Source organism: Schistocerca americana, chromosome 1 (genome assembly GCF_021461395.2).
Source record: "Schistocerca americana isolate TAMUIC-IGC-003095 chromosome 1, iqSchAmer2.1, whole genome shotgun sequence".
Lineage (NCBI taxonomy): Eukaryota > Metazoa > Arthropoda > Insecta > Orthoptera > Acrididae > Schistocerca > Schistocerca americana.
This window is the reverse complement of record NC_060119.1, coordinates 653021157-653043018: the sequence shown is the minus strand read 5'-3', so window position 1 is coordinate 653043018 and position 21862 is coordinate 653021157. Positions and strand designations below refer to the sequence as shown.

At 41.3% G+C, this 21862-nt stretch overlaps 1 protein-coding gene across 1 annotated transcript in view; it reads right to left on the bottom strand.

Moving 5' to 3' along the window:
• Positions 1–16586, bottom strand: part of LOC124608121 (sodium/calcium exchanger 1-like) — a 226504-nt gene extending 209918 nt beyond the window's left edge. Inside the window, exon 1 of the mRNA XM_047139961.1 lies at positions 16501–16586. Within this exon, the coding sequence (XP_046995917.1) occupies positions 16501–16543 (43 nt within the window). The 5' untranslated portion in view covers positions 16544–16586. The remainder of the gene's footprint in view (positions 1–16500) is intronic.
• Between the last annotated feature and the right edge of the window lie 5276 nt (positions 16587–21862).

The window sequence follows — 21862 nt, the reverse complement described above, 5'->3', positions numbered from 1 at the left end:
TAAGTACTTTTAAGTCTAGGGGACTGATGACCTCAGATGTTAAGTCCCATAGTGCTCAGAGCCATTTCAACCATTTTTAGTATTGTGCATGGTATTCCGTGGATCTGGGGTAGCAATTCAAGGCGCCGTGACAGTTGTGCACTACGTGGACAGTGATGCGGACCGCTTGTGTCTTCTCCGATGACGTTGGTATCTTCCAGCACGGTAACTGTCTGAATCACAAGGCTTCAATAGCGCCTCAGTGTTTTGGGGAGCATAACATTCAACTCACGGTCTCAGAATGACCGTTGTATTGAGTTCCAAAGGTTGAGCAACACACTGCTAAGCAGATGGTTATAATGTTTTTGGTTCTTCAGTCTAAAACTGCATATAAATGGTATGTTTTTCTGCCAATCTTTATAAGTGTTGTAGTAGCTGATGCCTTAAATTCCAAAAAAAATATTAGCAGTGTATCTTTTGAAAAGAATCCAATCGTTTACCAGTGCAACATGATAAAGATGAAAAAAATATTCTCAAATAAAACTTCTTGCTCTTCTTAATGTTACGATAGTGTGCCACCATTTTGTCAGCCTCCCGTATTCATTTCATAAATTTGTTGTAGCGTGCTGCGGCATCACCAACAACAATGTCATCATCAGAATCCTCATTAGGAACACTACTGCAATGATGTTCAAATCTGAACAATTCACATCAAAAGAATCTAAAATGGGTACAGTTTCATCTGGACGTAAGGTTTTCTTCCGATTCATTTTTTATAATGTTGGTAAAGCAACTGTAAAACAAATAAAAGTAATAAAAGTAACAAAAACTGTATAACAGTATTTCGTAACTCGCCCTTTTGCACTATGCCCACAACTGTGTACGTTTGTGAACAAACGATTTATACTAAATGGTGCCCAGATGCCACTGATTCAACAGTAACACAACAGTAACAGACTTTTATAGCACACAATAAACATTATTGAAACAAAATTCGGCTGCAAGAAAACACAAGCTGTAATTTGAAACGCACACCCTGAACCACCGGCAATCGCTGACTGTCCTCAGAAATCAAAGCATCCGTCTCCATAACATTTGCAAATCGAGAACTAAACGTATGTCTCTATAACAGTTGCAAAATGGGAACTGTGAACAGGACAGCCAACTTATGGGAACATAAGGGCTGCAAATGTAAACACTGCCCATTGCAAGATCTCATATTCTCCAATATATTCAGCATGAGATTAACGGCTACATTGTTCCAATATCCCTGAAGAGATTAAAGGCTTGAACTCGCACAACAACTCGTCTTCCCAGCTGCGCATTTTGCTCAGTTACCAAATGCAATCTTATTTGGTGCCTCAGGTTGTGTACTATCAGCCTATCGCCTCGTTTAGTCAAGTTGTGTATTGAGGCGAAGATGAGAAGTAGTAAGAAAGTTTTTAGTAATGAAATTCGTCATGGAAGCGTTGAGAATCCTGGACACCTTCTGTGACTGGAACGAGCCGGTTGCTAGTAAGCTTCTATCCACAACGAGGCATTTATCCCAGTTAGGAAGATGCTTGTTGTAAAACTACTCTCTCTACACTTTTCCGGTTTTGCTGCATCATACGCAGAATGCATGCCAGCAAGTTCCTGTAACTAGTAACGGTCATGTTAGATAACGAGTCATTAACTACCTACGGTGGTAAGTTCCACCGTGGACACATCACAGACGAATGTGTACTGCCTTTCAAGCTAATGTTACCTGCGTCGACGGTGCAGGTAATAATTGTTTGTAATGAAACACAAATGGATTACAAATATCTGCCTCACTTGCATTGCTCAATCAAGACGCCCTACTGCCTGAGGTAATCATTTCCGACCATTGCTTCCTGATCTCTGAATACTGAATTTAAGATTACCGTATGACTTTGTACGGTTTTGACTCTAAAATTTTGGTAAACACTGTATAAGCGCGGTCAGAAATACTTAACGGGAACACTCTGACCGATTCTCGCTCAGTCTACTTCAGTTATCGTACGTCGCCTCGGAAGTCGCTTTGACCAAGACTTATCTTTGAATCTAATTTCCAGACTGTGCTGATAGTCGGCTGCGATATATCATGGCGCGGTTATTGGTGCCTCTCTTCTGATTCTTTATCTGCACTGTCATCGAAAGTTGCACTTGTATGTGGACTTATACACAATGATTACCACTGCGCTTGATTCAGAGTGCGGCGATGGAAGTATTCGCCATGGCTAGAAAACAATGTTTTCTCTGTCTCTCTCTACTCACAACGTATCTCTCAGTCAGCTTCCTAGATCCACAATACCCTAGCGCTGGTTTAAGTGTACCAGGCTATCACTGTGAGTGCTTTCAATCCGTGAATCGTGTAGGCAGCTAAGACAAATCAACCCAGAACTCAACTAACTGGGGGTGGGATTCTGTATACAAACGGCATAAGTGCAAGCTTCAATATCAGGTCACTGACAGTTAATCCGTTGCTGTTACTCGATCAACTACAGATCTTGTTACACTTTAACGGTCTTTCACTTTTAGATGGGTGCGTATTTCGATTATGTATTCAAAATATTCAACTAAATCGTTACGTTTATTTCAACGTGTGCATATAATGTAATTTTAATTGTTTTTGAATAAAGACTGGATGGTTTTAATAGTTTGTTGATGCAATAGTGTGTAATGAAAGCACACGTTGATCACGAAGATCGTTGACAACGTATTGTTTTCTTACATAGCGACTTCGATTATTGCTTACTCACCCACGTCAACAGAAAGCAGACTGGGTTCTTCGTGTATAGACAAACAACACCAAGCACACACAAAACACATACAAAGGCAGCAAAACAGTCATAAGAAGAAGAGACGTTTCAAATCCTCCATTGCTCATTGATTTAATTCACTCAGCAAGTTAACTATAAGCAATATGTAAAATGTAAGCGATCTTATGCGAGTATTGGAGTTAAACATTCTGCTCATTGTTATTTTGCATTGACTTATAAAACTCATTATTGATTATTCATATCTATGAAAATGCAATGTAGTTTCTAACCAAAGCAGAAAATTAACAGGAGCGAAAGATCCGAAACAAGGAAGTAATTATCCGCGCACACATAAACAGGAGCTAGATGGCTTGAGCTTACGCTATCAAAAGGCTGAATTTCACTGTTTTAAAGAAATGTAAACACAACACACCACGAAAGACACAGAAGCTCTGCATAGTTGCTGCAATGATTGCTGGGAATGAAATGGTCTGTCTGATTGTGTAACATGAACTTTGTTTCACGAGGAAATTCGAATTTATTAACCAGTGTGTATACTTTTGTTGCTGGAATACATATGTTAAAACAGAATGAGATAGTATTGTTTCATTAAGTAGTGTTTGCACGGGAATGCTGTGAGACGACGAGGCCATATGAATGCACTTTTAACAACTTTTCTCATGTCTTGACCACACTTTTATTCTTCATCAGCTTCACGCTTTCGACTTTCAGTCATTTTCAAACGACGATATGAAAATATGATAAATTTCACCATTGTTAAGTTACCTATTACAACGACTAGAATATGGCTTCCTAACTTACCAGTGCTGTGTGAGTCATATAAATACATTACATACATCGTATCACGCCAATATTTTTGAGCACTGCTACCAAGTGAAAATTTTGGAAGCCAAGTAAACTAAACCGCTAGGCGGCGCTGGGTACATGATACGCGCTACAATTTGTTTTTGTTTACAACCACAATTTTCATCGTTACAACGTATAAAATGATTTCATCAGTACATGGAAATCACTTACAATGTTCTACAAAAGTTATTATGTTACAAAACAATGTGCTACAGATTTTTTTAATCTAATACATTGGAAGAACGCGCTGATTGGCGCTGGACCAGTCAGTTTTATTTACTACTTACAGCATATAAATTACTAACGTCAATAAATGTTCATAAATATTTAATAAAAGTTAAAATTGCATAGATTACTAGAGGGTTGTAAAGGAACTGATTAAAGTTGGCACACTTACGATACCGTACATAAGATCATCCGTGATTTTATGACCATACAATTGTTTTCTGTGAATAACAAAACTAAAGATCGCCATGACGCAATTAAGGAAGGGGGAAGGGGTACACAACATTAAACTTAACATATTAAAAAATTCTGTAATATTGCTTGTAATACTGTGACTACAAATTCTTATAAAATCACAGCTTAAATAAAATAACGCGAAAGCATCGTGAAACAGCTATAGTAGCGGTGCAGCGTGAAGCGCTGAGCAGCCGCTTATTTATACTCTATCGGCACACTTAGGATAACGTACATAAGATCTTTTATAGTTGTATGACCATAAAACTATTTTTCTGTGGATAACAAGCATTTTAGAACGCAATAACTCAAGTTATGGAATGGGTGCACAATATTAATCTCGACATATTAAAAATCCTGTAAAAACGTTTGCAGTACTGTGACTACGTTTATAAAATGCAGCTATGAGTGGTGAAACAACTATAGTAGCATTGTTATCAACCGTTTTGTACTTATGCCATGCAGCGTGAAGCGCTGAGCAATCGCTTACGAATCCTCTGTCGGCCTATGACCAATCCGCGCGTATGGCGCTAAATACGCAGTAAATAAACTTTTACTCATCTTGTGCACAAAACAAAACACAGAAGGAAGCCACACAAAGGTGCCTGGTCTTGGGGATAAAATACAGAAGGATACGCCGTGCCGGCCTTTGTGGCCGAGCGGTTATAGCCGCTTCAGTCTGGAACCGCGCGATCGCTACGGTAGCACGTTCGAATTCTCTCTTGGGCATGGATGTGTGTGATGTGCTTAGGTTAGTTAGGTTTAAGTAATTCTAAGTTATAGGTGACTGATGACCTCGTATGTTACGTCCCATAGTGCTCAGAGCCATTTGAACCATTTTTTGATACGCCGTTTATCACAAAAAGACTGTTGTGTAGCGGCCTAATTGTAGTGCGTCACCATCTACTGAAGATTCAGGATGACGGCAGATCTCTAAGTGCTCCGTAAACAGACTGAAAAACCAGGTATTGGTGAAATCTATTTATTCGTTTACTATTTCAGACGCAAATTTTGTCTTACTCTGAAAAATCTTCAATTCCTCAAATATATTTAACAGGAGTCTCTATGGGACGTTGTGCACAATTTTAAGATTAGTTTGACTTTCGCCTTCATTGCTGTCATAGGTACGCTCCCTAAACGTTTTCTGAAGGACCCACAAGTCTGTCCTATATAAAGTTAATCGCAATCTCTACACTTAATCCTGTAAACTTACGTGCCCTCATACTTATCATGCCTGGCCTCAGTCGAGCAACCGAGCGAGGTGGCGCAGTGGTTAGCACACTGGACTCGCATTCGGGAGGACGACGGTCCAATCCCGTCTCCGGCCATTCTGATTTAGGTTTTCTGTGATTTCCCTAAATCGTTTCAGGCACATGCCGGGATGGTTCCTTTGAAAGGGCACGGCCGATTTTCTTCCCAATCCTTCCCTAACCCGAGCTTGCGCTCCGTCTCTAATGACCTCGTTGTCGACGGGACGTTAAACACTAACCACCACCACCACCACTCAGTCGAGTATCGCACTTTGTCCCCTAAACAAACATTGTAAGTGATTTCCATGTTGCCTGATGAAATCATTTTATACGTTGTAGCATTGAAAATTGTGGTTGTAAACAGAAACAAATTGTAGCGTGTATCACGTAACCAGCGCCGCCTAGCGGTTTAGTCTACTTGGCTTCCAAAATTTTCACTTGAAAGCAGTTTGTACTTGTCTCGTGCTCAAAAATGTTGACGTGATACAATATATCTGATGTTTTTGTATGAATTGTATTATATTTTCATATCGTCTGATACCAGTTATGTGTTGTACGTTGTAGCCTTTGAAAATGACCGAAAGTCGAAGCGCGTAAGGTTCATGAAAAATAAAAGTGTGGTGAAGACATAAGTAAAGCTAATATAGGTAGTTCTTTCTACTTAACTTCGCTCAGGGAATATCATATTTAATTGCTCTTAGCCTAACTGTAGTTTTCTCCCACTGGACGGTTCCTTACCAGAAGTTAAAATCCATTTTCAGTTGTCTGAAGTACTACATACTGTATGAAGTTATGGATGTATTGTGATACTCCACCTCAAGAGTGACAATAGAAACCAGTGCTCACTAGAAGGCAATGGAGTAGTGTAAGGGAGCTTTCGTGACAGTGCAGCGCTTTGTAGGAAGCCAGCTGTTCAGGCAATTCAATGATATTCTACGTCTTTATACTCGTAGTACGAGTCTCCTGGTTTACAATGTACTTGTTCTGCGTGATATTGACATGACAGGTGACTTATAGGGTTGGTAGTACTGTCATGAGAGATACTCTGTTTTATGGTCAGTTATCACGCTACAATTGCTTAAAGCTGAAATCATCCGCGGTGCTTATACAGTTTGGAGAAAGAGTCATAAGTGACAGAAACAGAAATTCTAACATATTTATGTTATGCGAAAATATGTGTCCTGAGCTGTTTGCTTTACTATGTGATTGAATTAATTGTTGGTGTAGATCCTGTGGTAATTTTTGTCTGTTACGGACGTGGAGTTTTTTTTTCCCGATTGTATCGTTGCACATGTTTTTGGTTTCCTTGCCGCGTCAAATTCATTTAAAATCTCGAGTTATCGGCAAATGTTTCCGCTGTCTTCATCATCAACTGTCAATTTTCTGTCGGAAATACAGGTGGATCCTCTTTCTAAGACCAGTAACCAACTAAAGCCAGTGTAAATCTTTCACTTTGCAGCAGTATGCACGATGCTGTGAAACTACCCGACAGGTTAAATGCTTATTCTGGACCACGGCCCCAACACAGAGGCTGTGAGGTACGTTGCAAACATTAGAATGTAGGAGAGCATTACTGACAAAAGCTGTAAGCCGCGCCAGCATCGCCCAGTGTTTAATAGCATTGCCCGCGATAGGGTCTGAGTTCCAGACCTGGACACTGTTTTCATCTGCGACAAAGCAAACGACATATAACTAGTGAGAATACAATGTGTCGGCACAGAGATTGTGGAAGTTTACTTATACACTATCTTAAAAGTTTCTGGATACCTATTAATAGACATTAATATGGAGTATGTCGTCCACCCTTCGTCTTTATGCCTGGTTGATCTCTGCTGAGGACCATTCAATGAGTTGTCTGAATGTCTGTGGAGAAATGCTAGCCCATTCTTCCACAAGACCCGTAACGAGAAAAGGTAGTGAAGTTGTACGCTTGGGTCAGGTACCAGGCCGGTGTTATAATTCGTACTAAAGGGGTTCCACTAGGTTCAGGTGGAGTCTCGTGGCACGCCACTCCATTTCAGGAATGGTACTGTGGAAAAAATGCTGCTTTATGACACGGTGCATTCTTATGCTGATGCGATCGTAAGTAGGAAGTCAGTGAGAGAACGAGTGCAAAAATCTCTGATGCTAGCGTCAGCATCTCTGGAATCGTTGACGTCAGTACCAGCATTCCCAAAATTTCCTCCCCGTCCCAAATTTCTCGCAATTTTATTTCCCCTCCTGATCCACTCCCTACACAGTTTCCCACAATCACCATCCCACGCCTCCCCCTCCCCATGGCAAATGATTTTTAGCAACGTCATCATCCTTTTAATAAATCGCTGTGTGATTCTTGGCTAATGGCGTGCAAGCTCAGCGCCCACCTCTTCTAGCAATTTTAATTTTTACAATACGATTGAACGAGCGTCATCATTTGTTCGCAATCTCTATGCACATCTACGTCTTGTGTTCAATTGACGAGATGCTTACAGTGAGCAAAGAAGATTTTAATAAGTCTATTTGTTTTAAAAAATGTGCCAGGAAAACATATTCACAGCTTTCTGCATCAAGAGTGGTAAAGCATGATAATGGTGGAGTGTTTAACTGCAGACAAGAGAAATATTGTTAAAAAATAATGACAAAGCCAAAGAACGGCATGAAAATGCATTACCTGATAGGGTGCGCCAACACAAGTTGCATTTATTGGAAAGTTATCCCCTTTTTAAAATATCTGTTCAATCTTCCACCATGCAAGAAGTAGTGTGTGTTGTGCTGGAAAATACTTGTCAGCAAGTATTCCTCCATCTCTAATTATATTTTTTACCACTGTATGTGTATGTCGTTACAAAATGTTTCTCTGGTGGGTAGAAATATGGAACCTCAAATGAACTTCTGCCTCTCAATAACTGAGACACAGTCCTCTTCAGTGATGGTACAATGAAAATTATATGTAATGAATTTAAATACAAAAGACTGTAAAATGTGGCTTTGTGTAGTGGAACTGAAGGTAACACATTGTATTTATTACTGCAATACTACTCGCATTATTTCCCACATAAGGAAGAAAAATAATTAAAGATGATCACGGGATCTTGTGAAATTGAATACTTGATAGAATTAAATATCACAAGAGATTTCTTCATAAAAACATGAGTTAAATGGAATATGGATCGATGTAACACATTGATTATACTTTGTTTCGCATTCGCTAAGTGATCTGATTGGCAGTTGACAAAGTTGAACCAAGGGTGATTACTCGACTTTAATTGTGCGATCTGACTGTGATTAATACTAATGACAGTGGTTGTGAACTGAACCCGGAAAGGAACTCCTACAATACACTTTAATTTCAGAACAATAGCTGCTGCCGTGGGCGCGCAGAAAAGTAAGAGAAGCCACTCTAAAGATTCCTAGTGCAGGTGCTGCGGAATACTCATCATAGACGTGTAGAAAAATCGAGATGGAGTGCCCAATGTGCCTCGGCGTCGAGTGAGATGGAGGACGTCCATCGCCTTATTTGATTTGGATACACCTACGCACCCATACTCCAAACAAGTCCAAAAACCAAACCACCTTTGTGGGACGCGGGCGAAAAACGTTCGTACTCCTCCGTGGTTCACAACCGAATCTGTTGCTCCTCACACTATCTGCCAGCGTCCGCAGCTCGTGGCCTAGTGGCTAGCGTTGCTGCCTCTAGATCACGGGGTCCTGATTTCGATTCCCGACTGGGTTGGGGATTTTCTCTGCCCAGGGACTGGGTGTTTGTGTTGTCCTCATTATTTCATCATCAGAATCACCAACATTCGTGACAGCGGCAGATTGGGCTGTGAAAAAAATTGGACTGTGTAAAAATTGGGACATTGTATGGGCGCTGATGAGAGTGCAGTTGAGAGCCCCACAAACCAAACATCATCAAACTACCTGCCAGACCGCGGGAATCCCAACAAAACAAAATCCACCAATTGAAAACTTGGAAAACTCTCCTGTTCCAGTTGCGCTCCACTTTGCATACCTCTTTCAAGTCAGTACCGCCATTACACTGTTTTTTATTTGCAGTGTTACATTTACAAGATTATGATTTCGGCTTTAAAGTGCCATTACCAAGTGTTTTAATGTTATACAGTGCCTAACATGGCATACTGTCGTATTTAAAATACACTATTAGACACATGTCTAAGAGTCGATATTTCTGGTTAAAGCCTACTGTTTGTTTTATCACTGAGTGTACCACACTGAGTATACCATCTTGAGTCAAGATGGTATACTCAGTGATAAAACAAGCAGTAGGCTTTTACCAGAAATACTGACCCTTAGACAATGTCTCTAATAGTATATTTTAAATACGACAGTATGCCGTCTTAGGCACTGTATAACACTTAACACACTTGATAATGGCACCTTAAACCCGAAATCATGATCGTGTAGATGTAACACTGCAAATAAAAAACAGTCTATTGGCGGTACTCACTTTAAAAAAATATATTATGACTGTGGCCCCACATTATGAAAAAATTATTACTTTGCATACCGTACAGCTTCTCTCCATAAGACGGGAAAAAACTGTTTCTCCAATGTACCGAGGATACATGTGGACAGATATTATTATGGAGATACCATGTGGACAGATATTATTATTGATTTATAATTATGCAATTGCACTTGAATTTGGGATACATGTCCTAAAACTTTCCTTCGCAGAAATTAATAGTTTTTACTAATCTAGCGGATTTTATCATTGAATGATGAATAACAGTTGTGGATGTCCCGCCCAGAGAAATGTGTGCCCTTTAAAGCTGCCAAGTGGACTGTTGGCGAAGTGATTGTGAAATGGAATGGAAGGAACAACCACAGCTGCATCAAGACCAGGCAAACCAGGTTTAGTGATGGGCAGGAACCATCGAGCATCGCGGACGGTGGTTGTAAAAAGCCGCCTGAAATCGACGGAAGAAATCACTCGTGAGTTCGAACGGGCTACCATCAATTCGGGTAGCACAATGACTGTGCGTAGGGAGTTAAAAAACAATGGGATACAATGGTGGAGCAGCTCCTCATAAGTCACACAGTTATGTGGTCAGTGTTAAGCGACTCCTGAGGTGGTGTGAAGAGCGACGCCAGTGGACACTGGATGAGAGGAAAGAAATGTTTTGGAGTGATGCATCACGACAGATCCTGTGGCAATCCGATGGAAGGGTTTAGATTTGGCGAATGCCTGGAAAACGTAACCTGTCGTGATGTTTAGTGCTAACAGTGAAGTGCGGAGGAGGTGGAGTTACGATGTGGTGGTGTTTTTCATTGTTAGGGTGTTGTCCCTTTTTGTGCTTGGAAAAACGCTAAATGCGTGAGGATATGGACACATTTTACAGCACTGTGTACTGGATGCAGTAGAGGAACGGCTCGGACACGATGATTTTATCAGCAAGGAAATGTACTCTGCCATAAAACACCACCTGTGAGGCACTGGTTTGAGGACAGAAACAGTTCTGAAGTGGACTGGCCCGATCAGATTCATTGCCTGAACCCAGGGCAACGACGTTGAGATGAGTTACAACGCTGACTTCACTCCACACTCCAGTGTCCAACATCGCTACCTTCTCTTGAGGAAGAAAGGGGCTGCTACTCATCCACAAACATTCAGACACATCACTGAAAGTGTCCCCAGCAGACTTCAAGCTGTCATAAAGGCGAATATTGGACACATCACATATTAATGTCTACTAGTAAGTGTCCGGATACTTTTGATCAAATAGTGCAAATTAGACTGGCAACTGCGAAACTTGGACACTTGTTTCGTCACCACCCATCCTCTCAGAACTTGTGATTTGGCGCTGTGACTCGCTTTATGAGCAGAGCGTTATAAGGCTATTGCCCGCTGTCCGCCTTATTTTCTGTGTTTTTTCCTAAAAAATTAGGCCAATTCAAGAACGGTTGCTTTAAAAAGCTCACGGCCCGTTGTCTTCTCCATCCTCGTCGTATCGGAGAGGTGCTCCGTCTCCAACGCTTCGTCGACGGGACCCCGACCCTCAATCTTTATTATTTCAAGCACAATGGACGCCTGACGGCGTAAGCGCTATCTCTGATGCCGATGTTGGAGAAATTATAATTTTTATTGCAATTTTGAACACTACCGTCAGCTGTAATTTCGTTATCAATTTATTGCCAACCGCTTTCGACGATGCACTTCGTCATCATCAGACACTAAGAGTAATATAAAACCAGCTACATTAGCAACAGCATTACATAAAGAGCAAAATTGTACCTACAATTAAAATATGTAGGCTAATACGTAGTTATTCTGTCGTTTAAAACCGTTCTGAACACAACGTTAAGAACTGTATTGCTTGTATTGTAAAATTACGATTCCGGTTTGTGTTTAATAATCCTGATATACGAACGTGCAGGCAGCGTGCAATTCTTTCAACTTTTCCTGTTGCGTGATTGTGCAACATAGATTCGGCCTATTCTAATGCCACTTTCTATTGCCTTCGGCTAATAGCTATTTTACGGTGACTTCATCTCATGATTCTAGTCTACAGCTCTTATTCAGGTATCTTGAACTGTTACTAATTACCTCCGAAATATAGTCCACTTTATTGGGTAACGCTTGAAGTAATTAGTTCATCATTCTCGTATATGTCCGCAATCTTGTGATGGGATTCCACTATAAGGCCGTTTTGCACGGTTAATGTTTTAAGAGCTCAATACGTTAAATCAGTATTGATATGCCCTTCTTTCCTGTTATATTTTTGATGAGTCTTACGACGTGGTTGCCTTGTTAACGCCTTATGCGTCACTTAACATGCAACCACCCTCTTTCTTATTGTTTCATCTGATAAGACCCCATGCCATTTTTGAGTCGTATGATTAGGATACTCATAAGTGTTTTCATTAATCCATATTCATATGGCTTTTCACATTGTTTTGAAACGTTACTGTGTTCCATAGTGTCGACACTTTAGTAAGAAGGACGTGGCTAGATGATTCACTTATGTCTCATCACTCAACAGAGAGACAGTTTTGATGAATTGTTCTTATTTTCATTAGATTGTCCTGTTCTCCCTGTCTTATCTTCATAAAAACGTCAATAGGCTTATGATTGTTTTTGTCCTCTATTATTTGCTTTGTTTCTTAGGTATTTTGTTTAGATTCTCTACTGTACAAGGACATGCATTGTCATTTTTATTGCTGGTTGCGACATAAACCAGTTGTGTAGGTGTATGTACCCCACACCACTAGATGATGTTTGTAGTCACGTTATACGCACGGTCATACCCAAGGTTAGTGGATATTTATTTGCTTGATGTATTAACCATGTATTTTTAATTATGTAGATTACTATGATATGTATTGGTTTTCCATACTTCTAGCCCTGCAAGTACGTACATTAGTAAGCTAACATAATTTGCATACTTTCACTCTCTGATGTCATACGGAATAATATTTTGGGGTAACTCAACACTTAGACAAAAAGTATTCACTGCTCAAAAGAAAGCGGTTAGAATGATGCGTGGGGTTCATAGTCACACATCTTGTAGGCATCTTTTTAAAAGATTGGGAATTCTTACAACAGCTTCACAGTACATTTACTCACTAATGAAATTTGTTCTCAACAATATGGGACAGTTTAAAAACAACGGTGATATTCATGATTATAATACCAGAATACTCAACCTATCTTCGGCACAGAAAGGGATAAAATATGCTGCTATGAAAATTTTTGACAAATTACCAGATGAAACATACGTTTTTCATTTTAGGTGCATTGTGCTGCCACCTATTGCCAGGAACTCCTTTTCAGCGACCTCAGTAGTCATTAAACATTGTGAGAGGGCAGAATGGGACGCTCTGCGGAACTCTCGGATTTCGAACGTGGTCAGGTGATTGGGTGTCACTTGTCATACGTCTGTACGCGAGATTTCCACACTCCTAAACATCCCTAGGTCCGCTGTTTCCGGTATGATAGTGAAGTGTAAACGTCATGGGACACGTACAGCACAACAGCGTACAGGCCGACGTTGTCTGTTGACTGACAGAGACCGCCGACGGTTGAAGAGGGTCGTAATATGTCATAGGCAGATACCTATCCACACCATCAAACAGGAATTCCAGACTGCATCAGGATCCACTGCAAGTACTATGACAATTAGGCGGGAGGTGAGAAAACTTGGATTTCATGGTCGAGCGTCTGCTTGTAAGCCACACATCACACCGGCAAATGCCAAACGATGCCTCGCTTGGTGTAAGCAGCGTAAACATTGGACGACTGAACAGTGAGAAAATGTTGTGTAGAGTGACGAATCACGGTACACAACGTAGCGATCCGATGGGAGGCTGTGGGTATGGCGAGAGTCCAGTAAACATTATCTGCCAGCGTGTGTTGCGCCAACAGTAAAATTCGGAGGCTGTGGTCTTCGGTGTGGTCGTGTTTTCCGTGGAGGGGGCTTGCACCCTTTGTTGTTTTCCGAGGCACTATCACAGCACAGGCCTACATTGATGTTTTAAGCACCTTCTTGCTTCCCACTGCTGAAGAGCAATTCGGGGATGGCGATTGCATCTTTCAACACGATCGACCACCTGTTCATAATGCACGGCCTGTGGCGGAGTGGTTGCACGTCAATAAAATCCCTTCAATGGACTGGCCTGCACAGAGTCCCGACCTGAATCCTATGGACAGAGTCCAGACCTCAGTCCTGTAGAACACCTTCGGGATGTTTTGAATCGCAGATTTCTTGCCAGGCCCCACCGACCGACATCGATATCGATATCTCACCTTAGCGCTGCACTTCGCATATAACTGACTGCCTTTCCCCAAGAAATCTTATAACACCTGACTGAACGTACGCCTGCGACCGTGGAAGCGGTCATCAAGGGTAAGAGTGGGCCAACACCATATTGAATTCCAGCATGACCGATGGAGGGCGCCACGAACTTGTAAGTCATTTTCAATTAGGTGTCCGGATACTTTTGATCACAATACACTTATTAAGGTTGTATGAAGATCGTTTTGAAACACAGAATAACTACGTATTACATATTCGAGGTACAATTTTGCTTTTGGTGTCATGCTGTTGCTAATGTACCTGCTTTTATGTTACTTTTAGGGCCTGATGATGACGAAGTGTATCGTCGAAATGGGTTGCCAAATAAACTGATCATGAAATTACAGCTGACGGCAGTGGTCAAAACTGTGATACTCCTGTCGGCTATGGTCCTCTCCTCCTACTTAACAAGGATGGACATGCCGAAATTATAATTTTGGCTGGCTGTAGGTTGGCCCCAATAGTTGTAGGAGGTTGGTAGGTAGATTTGGTTTCAACGTGCCGTCGACGTCGGGGTCATTGGAGATGGAGCACAAGCTTTAACTGAGGAAGGAAGAGGAAAGTAATCGAGCGTGTCCTTTCTAACGAACTATCTCGGCATTTGCTTAACGATTTAAGGAAACTATGGAACACCTAATTCTCGATGGGGGGACGAGGATTTTAATCGCAATGTAGGTTAAGTACCGGCAATCAGCGCTACATGGCTGGTTCCAACAGCTGGAGACGAGAGAGAGAAATTTTTCTTTTATCGAACATAATCTTACAATCTTTTGTGGCACACTTGTGCTCAGCTTTTTAGCTTTCTGGATTTCACGCGAGTTTTGTAAGCAGTACAGTGTTCTTAAACAGTTCGCGTAAACCGTGCCACTTAATTGGTCTCACATTCTCAGAGAATTTCGTCAATTTTATCTGGACATAAAAGTTGCCTGATTTCCTTTGGCAGCTGAAGAATAGTACTAATAGAAAATCAATTAGTTATTTCAGTAGCATTTTTGCTATGACTGCGTATGTAGCCCAGTCATGGCTTCATCATTCAGTCTTGAGCTGTTACCTAAGGAACTTCATTGCGATGTCATCATGCCATTGTGGTATCGTCTACAAAACAAATCAGCAAAATTCGCTGGTACAATATAAGTTTCAACAAAAACATTCTTCTGTTTATCTATGATCTATCTTCTATATCTGTAGACGCACATATTATAAATTAAAGTCCTATGCCGATGTTTCTGTCTGTATGTTCGGGTTTATCTTAGGAAATATTGTAGAGATTTTGATACGGTTTTCACTAACAGAGACGCTGATTGACGAGAATGATTTACGTGTGTCGTCTGGCCGTAAACACTTAGTGCTACCCGTGCCATGCTATGGAGGCGGTGGGTGGGTGGTCATTTCACAAATTACAATTAATATCTCACAATATTTCCCACAGAGACGTGTTTCGGCGTGTTGACATCACAATAAAGATCTTTATATAACAATTGCATTACTGATGGTAAGTTGACTTCTAAATGTGCATCGACGAAGTAAAAACGCTACTGAAAAGACTAGCCAAATTATGTAATTAAGTTTTTCATTTATTTATCAGTCTTGATTTTGCCAAGAATAGCCACTGTGTCTATCAGGAAACGAGGAAAATGATCTTGTCTGGCGAGGAGGTCGATGTGAGAAGTATCCCAAGCTACCGAGCATGGTGGGTGCGAACGTGATCTTTAGTCGAGGTGAACATCACATTTCATGCAAACCAACACCATCTGTTCGATGTCATGATACGCTTATAGTGATTGCTGGACGGACGAAAGAGGACCCACCTTTTGCAGAAGACGCTAAAAAGAAACAAAAGATTGCGGTACGGGTGTGGGAAAAGACGTGTTATCAGTCACGCAACTACTAACGGTTCGCTGATCGTACTGTATTTGAAAGACGTCGTCGCCTCACACAAAGTCAAGAAGTGAATGGCACAGCATTACGTGGAAATACAGGCTGGATCGACTTATACAGCTAGCAATAAATATTATGGCGAACATCTGCCGCCAGTCAAAGGCAACAAGTGTTGTGTCGTGACCACGGAGCTACGATACGAGCCTGTCGATGCATTTCGTCAAAGTCCACGTCTGTTGAGTAGTCGAGGTAGTGTGGCCACTGAAAAGTGTACGAGTAGTGTCAAGAAAGGTATCAGTAGTCGCATTCATAGTGTACATGTTGTATGTTGCAGAAGGACTGTGATGAACATGTTTTCGAAATGAAATCGTGAGTGTGTGTAGCAGTTCAGGACTTTTGGTTACTTTACGGGACACTGGTGAGTCTGAATGAATGGGTGAGTTTGGTGGCGTGTGTGAAACAGCAAAGGCAGCGGCTGCGGATGCGGCGCCCGTAGGAAATGTTACTCACCGCCTAGCATTCGCGGTTCGCCCAGCTGCACGTAGAAGAGCATGTCCTTCTCGTAGCTGTCCTCGTCTACGATGTGCAGCGTGATGAACTTCCTGCAACACACAGTCAACAGAGCCTGCCTTAGTAAGTGCTTACCAATTACTCCACTGCGCTGTGTAGTTTGACTATCCTATTCAGACAGTGTACTATCTAAAAGGGGTGGTCATAATACGAGGATTGGAACTTTAATAGTGGCAACTATTTATTTACCGATCGTACAAAATTGATACTGTTTCAAAGTTTTACTGACCTTCAAAGTAGTCACCAGCATTGTGTATAACCCGTTGCCAGCGATGTGGAAGTCGTAGGATACTCTTAGCAGTACCAGTTGTGTTGACAGTTCGAGCGGCGCGGTCTATTGCCCGACGAATTTGTAGCAGTTCCGAAGCGAATGCCGTGTAGTGTTTCGGTCAGTTTAGAAATCGAGTTGAACTCTTGAGGGCTTAAGTCAGTGGAGTGCAGTAGGTGGTATAGCACTTAGCAGCCCCATCAGTCAAACAAATAAGTAACAGCTTGCACTGTACGTGCTTGAGCATTGTCCTGCAAAATGATGGTCAAGTCCTGCAGAAAGTGTCATCACTTCTGTCTCTATGCTGTTCATTTTTGGAACACAACCTACGACCAGCTTAGAGACAGAAGTCATGACTGTGTTTTCTTCGATTGTGCGCACGCCGGTGACGTGGGACGGGTGTGTCCATTTGCTCGGAGGTAAGGTGGGTATGTCAACAAGGTGTGATATCAGCGACAATAGTAGATTCCATTGCATAATGTTTCCACAACAGTGTTTCCACTATTTAAGTTCCAACCTTCGTATATTCAATTTCTTATTTTTTCGCAGATCTGAATCTGCTGTCCTGGTGAACTCTGAACCCCTTGCCGCAGTACTGTAGCATATCGCTAGAAGAACCAAAAAAGATGTTTTATGTGCCGTTATCTCCTGTGTCAGCGGTAAAGATTGATTGTCGTCCATATTAGAGGAAAAACGAAGCTAAAAATGTAATTTTATTCCGAAATACATGGTGAAATTTCAAATTAGTGGTGTAAAATTCAGTCGAAGATTATTTACTGACTGTGGTGACAAAACACGAAGTATAACCGAAGCAGCCGATTTCAGCTGCTGCACCAAGCCGTCTTTTTTTATAGACCCGTAGCACTAATATTACGTTATTTCTCTTATGAGCAAGAACGGCGTTTCCCATTGCCGATTGGCATCGAATAACGTGCAGCTTATACAGACTTTCGACTAATTCTTCGTATGCATCCTAAAACCATAATATATAAAAGGCTTTAACTTTACGGCGAATAAAAATATTCTATGTGGATTGCAAGAAAAATCGATAGACACAATAATAACACACGGTCTAAAGCATAAACATTTTGTCATATTGAAAAACATTATTATCCGTGTCGTAACAAAGCAGTGTCACCTGAACGCGACGAGGTATTCAAAGTTTCCCGGAATGTGTTAATTATCTATATCTCATTCTGCATAGTGGTATTCAAAGTATACCCAGTTCCAGAGTAATAGCCGTAAGTTGAGTTTTCGTTTCCTGTGACAGATTCTGTAAGGGAAACTTGGATCGTCTTTAAACAGTCGTTAGATTTCACTGCAGACCTTCAGTGATGTTGCTCCTGACCGGCGGGGCACAAACTTCACCACAATCCTTCTCATGTTCAGTTCTTCTGATGGAATACGCTGACATATACTACAACTTATTCACAAGCCGTTGTAGAGGTGTTGGATAGCCTGTCTATGATTTTGCAGGATCTGATATGCGCTATTCTGTACATTTTCTGGTGCGATGCCAATTGACAGCCGACTAGAACGGTCGTCATCATGAGTCGATGTTCGGCCGCTGTCTCGAACAGCTTTGCTTCAACATTTGGTGCATTTCTGCAGCCGTTTTCCAAGTTTAGTGCAAAAATTCATACTGACACGCTGAAGGTTGAAGTCAGCTATTGCGGTACCGCAAAGTCACGGAAACGACGTCTGAAATATGCTCACCAACGACTAATCAAACCACTCACGGCTCGAAGCCACTCTCCATGCTAATTCAAGAAGGGTATATGGAGAGACATCTAATATTTCTGTGTACTCATAAATTTTGGGCACTTTGGGAATCCACCCTATGTTTGACTTCAGCTACGTTCAAAATCAGATTTACGGCGAGTCTTTAAAGCGACGGATATCGACAGTAGGTTTTATGGCGCATTCAACGCAACTGTGTTGCGTATACCGAGAAAAGGATCATACAGTGAAGAAGATAATATGGGGATTGTTAGAGCATATCCGTGCCACCGTTGGTTAGATTAAGTTCAGACAACGAGATTGTGGCTATATCGTTATTCCTCCAGTCCATATGTGGCATAACAGCAAACCAGTGCTTAACAGTTTTTGTTAAAAACAGTATTGGTTGCAATTTTATTTTTTATTTTTATTTTTCAATGACGCGTTTCAGCCTTATTTAGGCATCTTCAGGTTATCTTAAATTGGTATTTCTTAAGAATCCTTTAGTCAGTAAGGATTCTTAAGAAATACCAAATTGAGATAACCTGCCTTATTTAGGCATCTTCAGGTTATCTTAATTTGGTATTTCTTAAGAATCCTTTAGTCAGTAAGGATTCTTAAGAAATACCAAATTGAGATAACCTGAAGATGCCTAAATAAGGCGAAACGCGTTGTTGAAAAATAAAAAAAAAACTAAAATTGCAACCAAGACTGTTTTTAACCAATACTATATCGTTATTATAAAGGACGATCAAAAACTTTCCGTACGAAGTCTGTACAGTCCACGGTATGCCAACAACACAAAACTGTTGTGAGCATTGAGGCAATCATACCACTGCGGCACCAGGTTGAAGATACCCGTTTGGTAAACACAACTCCGTAAATTTCTGCTGCACATACTCGTCCGGCAGGAATTATCGACCTTTGAAGGCCTTTTTTAAGGGACCGAAGGTGTGATACTCGCCCGGGGGGAGATCACAACTATAAGGCCGGTGCTAGAACTGGCTTGACTTGGCGTAACTTCTGCGTCACACCATTTGCGATATGAGGGTGTCCGTTATCATGAAGCAGCAGCACCCCTTGTCCACAACGCTAGCTTTCGACAGACATGCTGCCTCACACACATCCCTCATTCATCGACTGATGTCTACCGAAATTTGTACTTCGGTAGCCATGAAACAACAGTACACTGGTCCTGTTTGGGCACATTTGGTAAGAACATCGTCATAGTTCACGTTTCTTTATTTACCGTAGGCACTTCGGAAAGACACGAATGCCACACTAATCCTTGCCTTCATGCCGGTGTTTATATACTCACATTGGAGACGCGCTACCTTGCATCCAATGGGCAACACTTCCTCATACGGAAAAGTTTTGATCGCCCTTTATGCTTCAATGTGGGTAAATAGTTATTACTTCAAGTCTCGAACGTTTTTAATATTAAATAAATTGTAAGGTAAAATAGTCACGAAAAGGTAAACTAGTCTGAAAACCACAGCGCTTCACTGGGCATGGTCCGGTTGCAGGTGATATGTCCTTGCCTTACGTCAACCGTTGAAATGATTTTCATCTGACCAGTTGTAAAGGAACTTACATGTGAACGTGGGCTCCGAACCACGATACAGCTCGAAAATATTAAAAAAAGGCATTGCCGGGGTGAAAGAAGTGATAAGCTATGGATAAAAGTCCTAAGACTGACACTGGATCGAATCCGTGACCTACGGATCCATAGTTCGGCACCTCCCTTTTTCTTTCTTTCCTGTTATCTGTTTATTCGTAGTTTTTCTTCAGCGGTTCTCAAATTCCATCGATGAAAACTTAACTTCTTTCTATTACAGAGGATGGCCAGTCTCCTGACCGAACACGCTGAGCTATCGTGCTGGCGGCACCCACTGAACCACCGAGGAGGTTACGCAGGTTATAGGTACAAACGAAAGGGGTGATTAGACGACAGTGAAACACAGTATGGTTAAAAGAGTAAACCGGCAGCTAATTGTGTGTTACTACATTCATCTTTCGTACTATATTCATCTTTCGCACTGTCCAGATTCCGGCTTTTATGCCAGTATCATACACAAAGCTAAAAGGTGTTTGAACATCATTATGTCATATCTGTTAAGGCAGCCTTAACAATATGACGTAATAATAGTCTAACAGCTTTTAGCATTGTACTTGATGTTGTTGTTGTTGTGGTCTTCAGTCCTGAGACTGGTTTGATGCAGCTCTCCATGCTACTCTATCCCGTGCAAGCTTCTTCATCTCCCAATACCTACCGCAACCTACATCCTTCTGCATCTGCTTAGTGTATTCATTTCTTGGTCTCCCTCTACGATTTTTACCCTCCACGCTGCCCTCCATTACTAAATTGGTGATCCCTTGATGCCTCAGAACATGTCCTACCAACCGATCCCTTCTTCTAGTCAAGTTGTGCCACAAACTTCTCTTCTCCCCCCTATTCAATACTTCCTCATTAGTTATGTGATCTACCCATCTAATCTTCAGCATTCTTCTGTAGCACCACATTTCAAAAGCTTCTATTCTCTTCTTGTCCAAACTATTTATCGTCCACGTTTCACTTCCATACATGGCTACACTCCATACAAATACTTTCAAAAATGACTTCCTGACACTTAAATCTATACTCGATGCTAACAAATTTCTCTTCTTCAGAAACGCTTTCCTTGCCATTGCCAGTCTACATTTTTTATCCTCTCTGCTTCGACCACCATAATTTATTTTGCTCCCCAAATAGCGAAACTCCTTTACTACTTTAAGTGTCTCATTTCCTAATCTAATTCCCTCAGCATCACCCGACTTAATTCGACTACTTTCCATTATCCTCGTTTTGCTTTTGTTGATGTTATATCCTCCTTTCAAGACACTATCCATTCCGTTCAACTGCTCTTCCAAGTCCTTTGCTGTCTCTGGCAGAATTACAATGTCATCGGCGAACCTCAAAGTTTTTATTTCTTCTCCATGGATTTTAATACCTACTCCAAATTTTTCTTTTGTTTCCTTCACTGCTTGCTCAATATACAGATTGAATAACATCGGGGAGAGACTACAACCCAGTCTCACTCCCTTCCCAACCACTGCTTCCCTTTCATGTCCCTCGACTCTTATAACTGCCATCTGGTTTCTGTACAAATTGTAAATAGCATTTCGCTCCCTGTATTTTACCCCTGCCACCTTCAGAATTTGAAAGAGAGTATTCCGGTCAACGTTGTCAAAAGCTTTCTCTAAGTCTACAAATGCTAGAAACGTAGGTTTGCCCTTCCTTAATCTAGCTTCTAAGATAAGTCGTAGGGTCAGTAT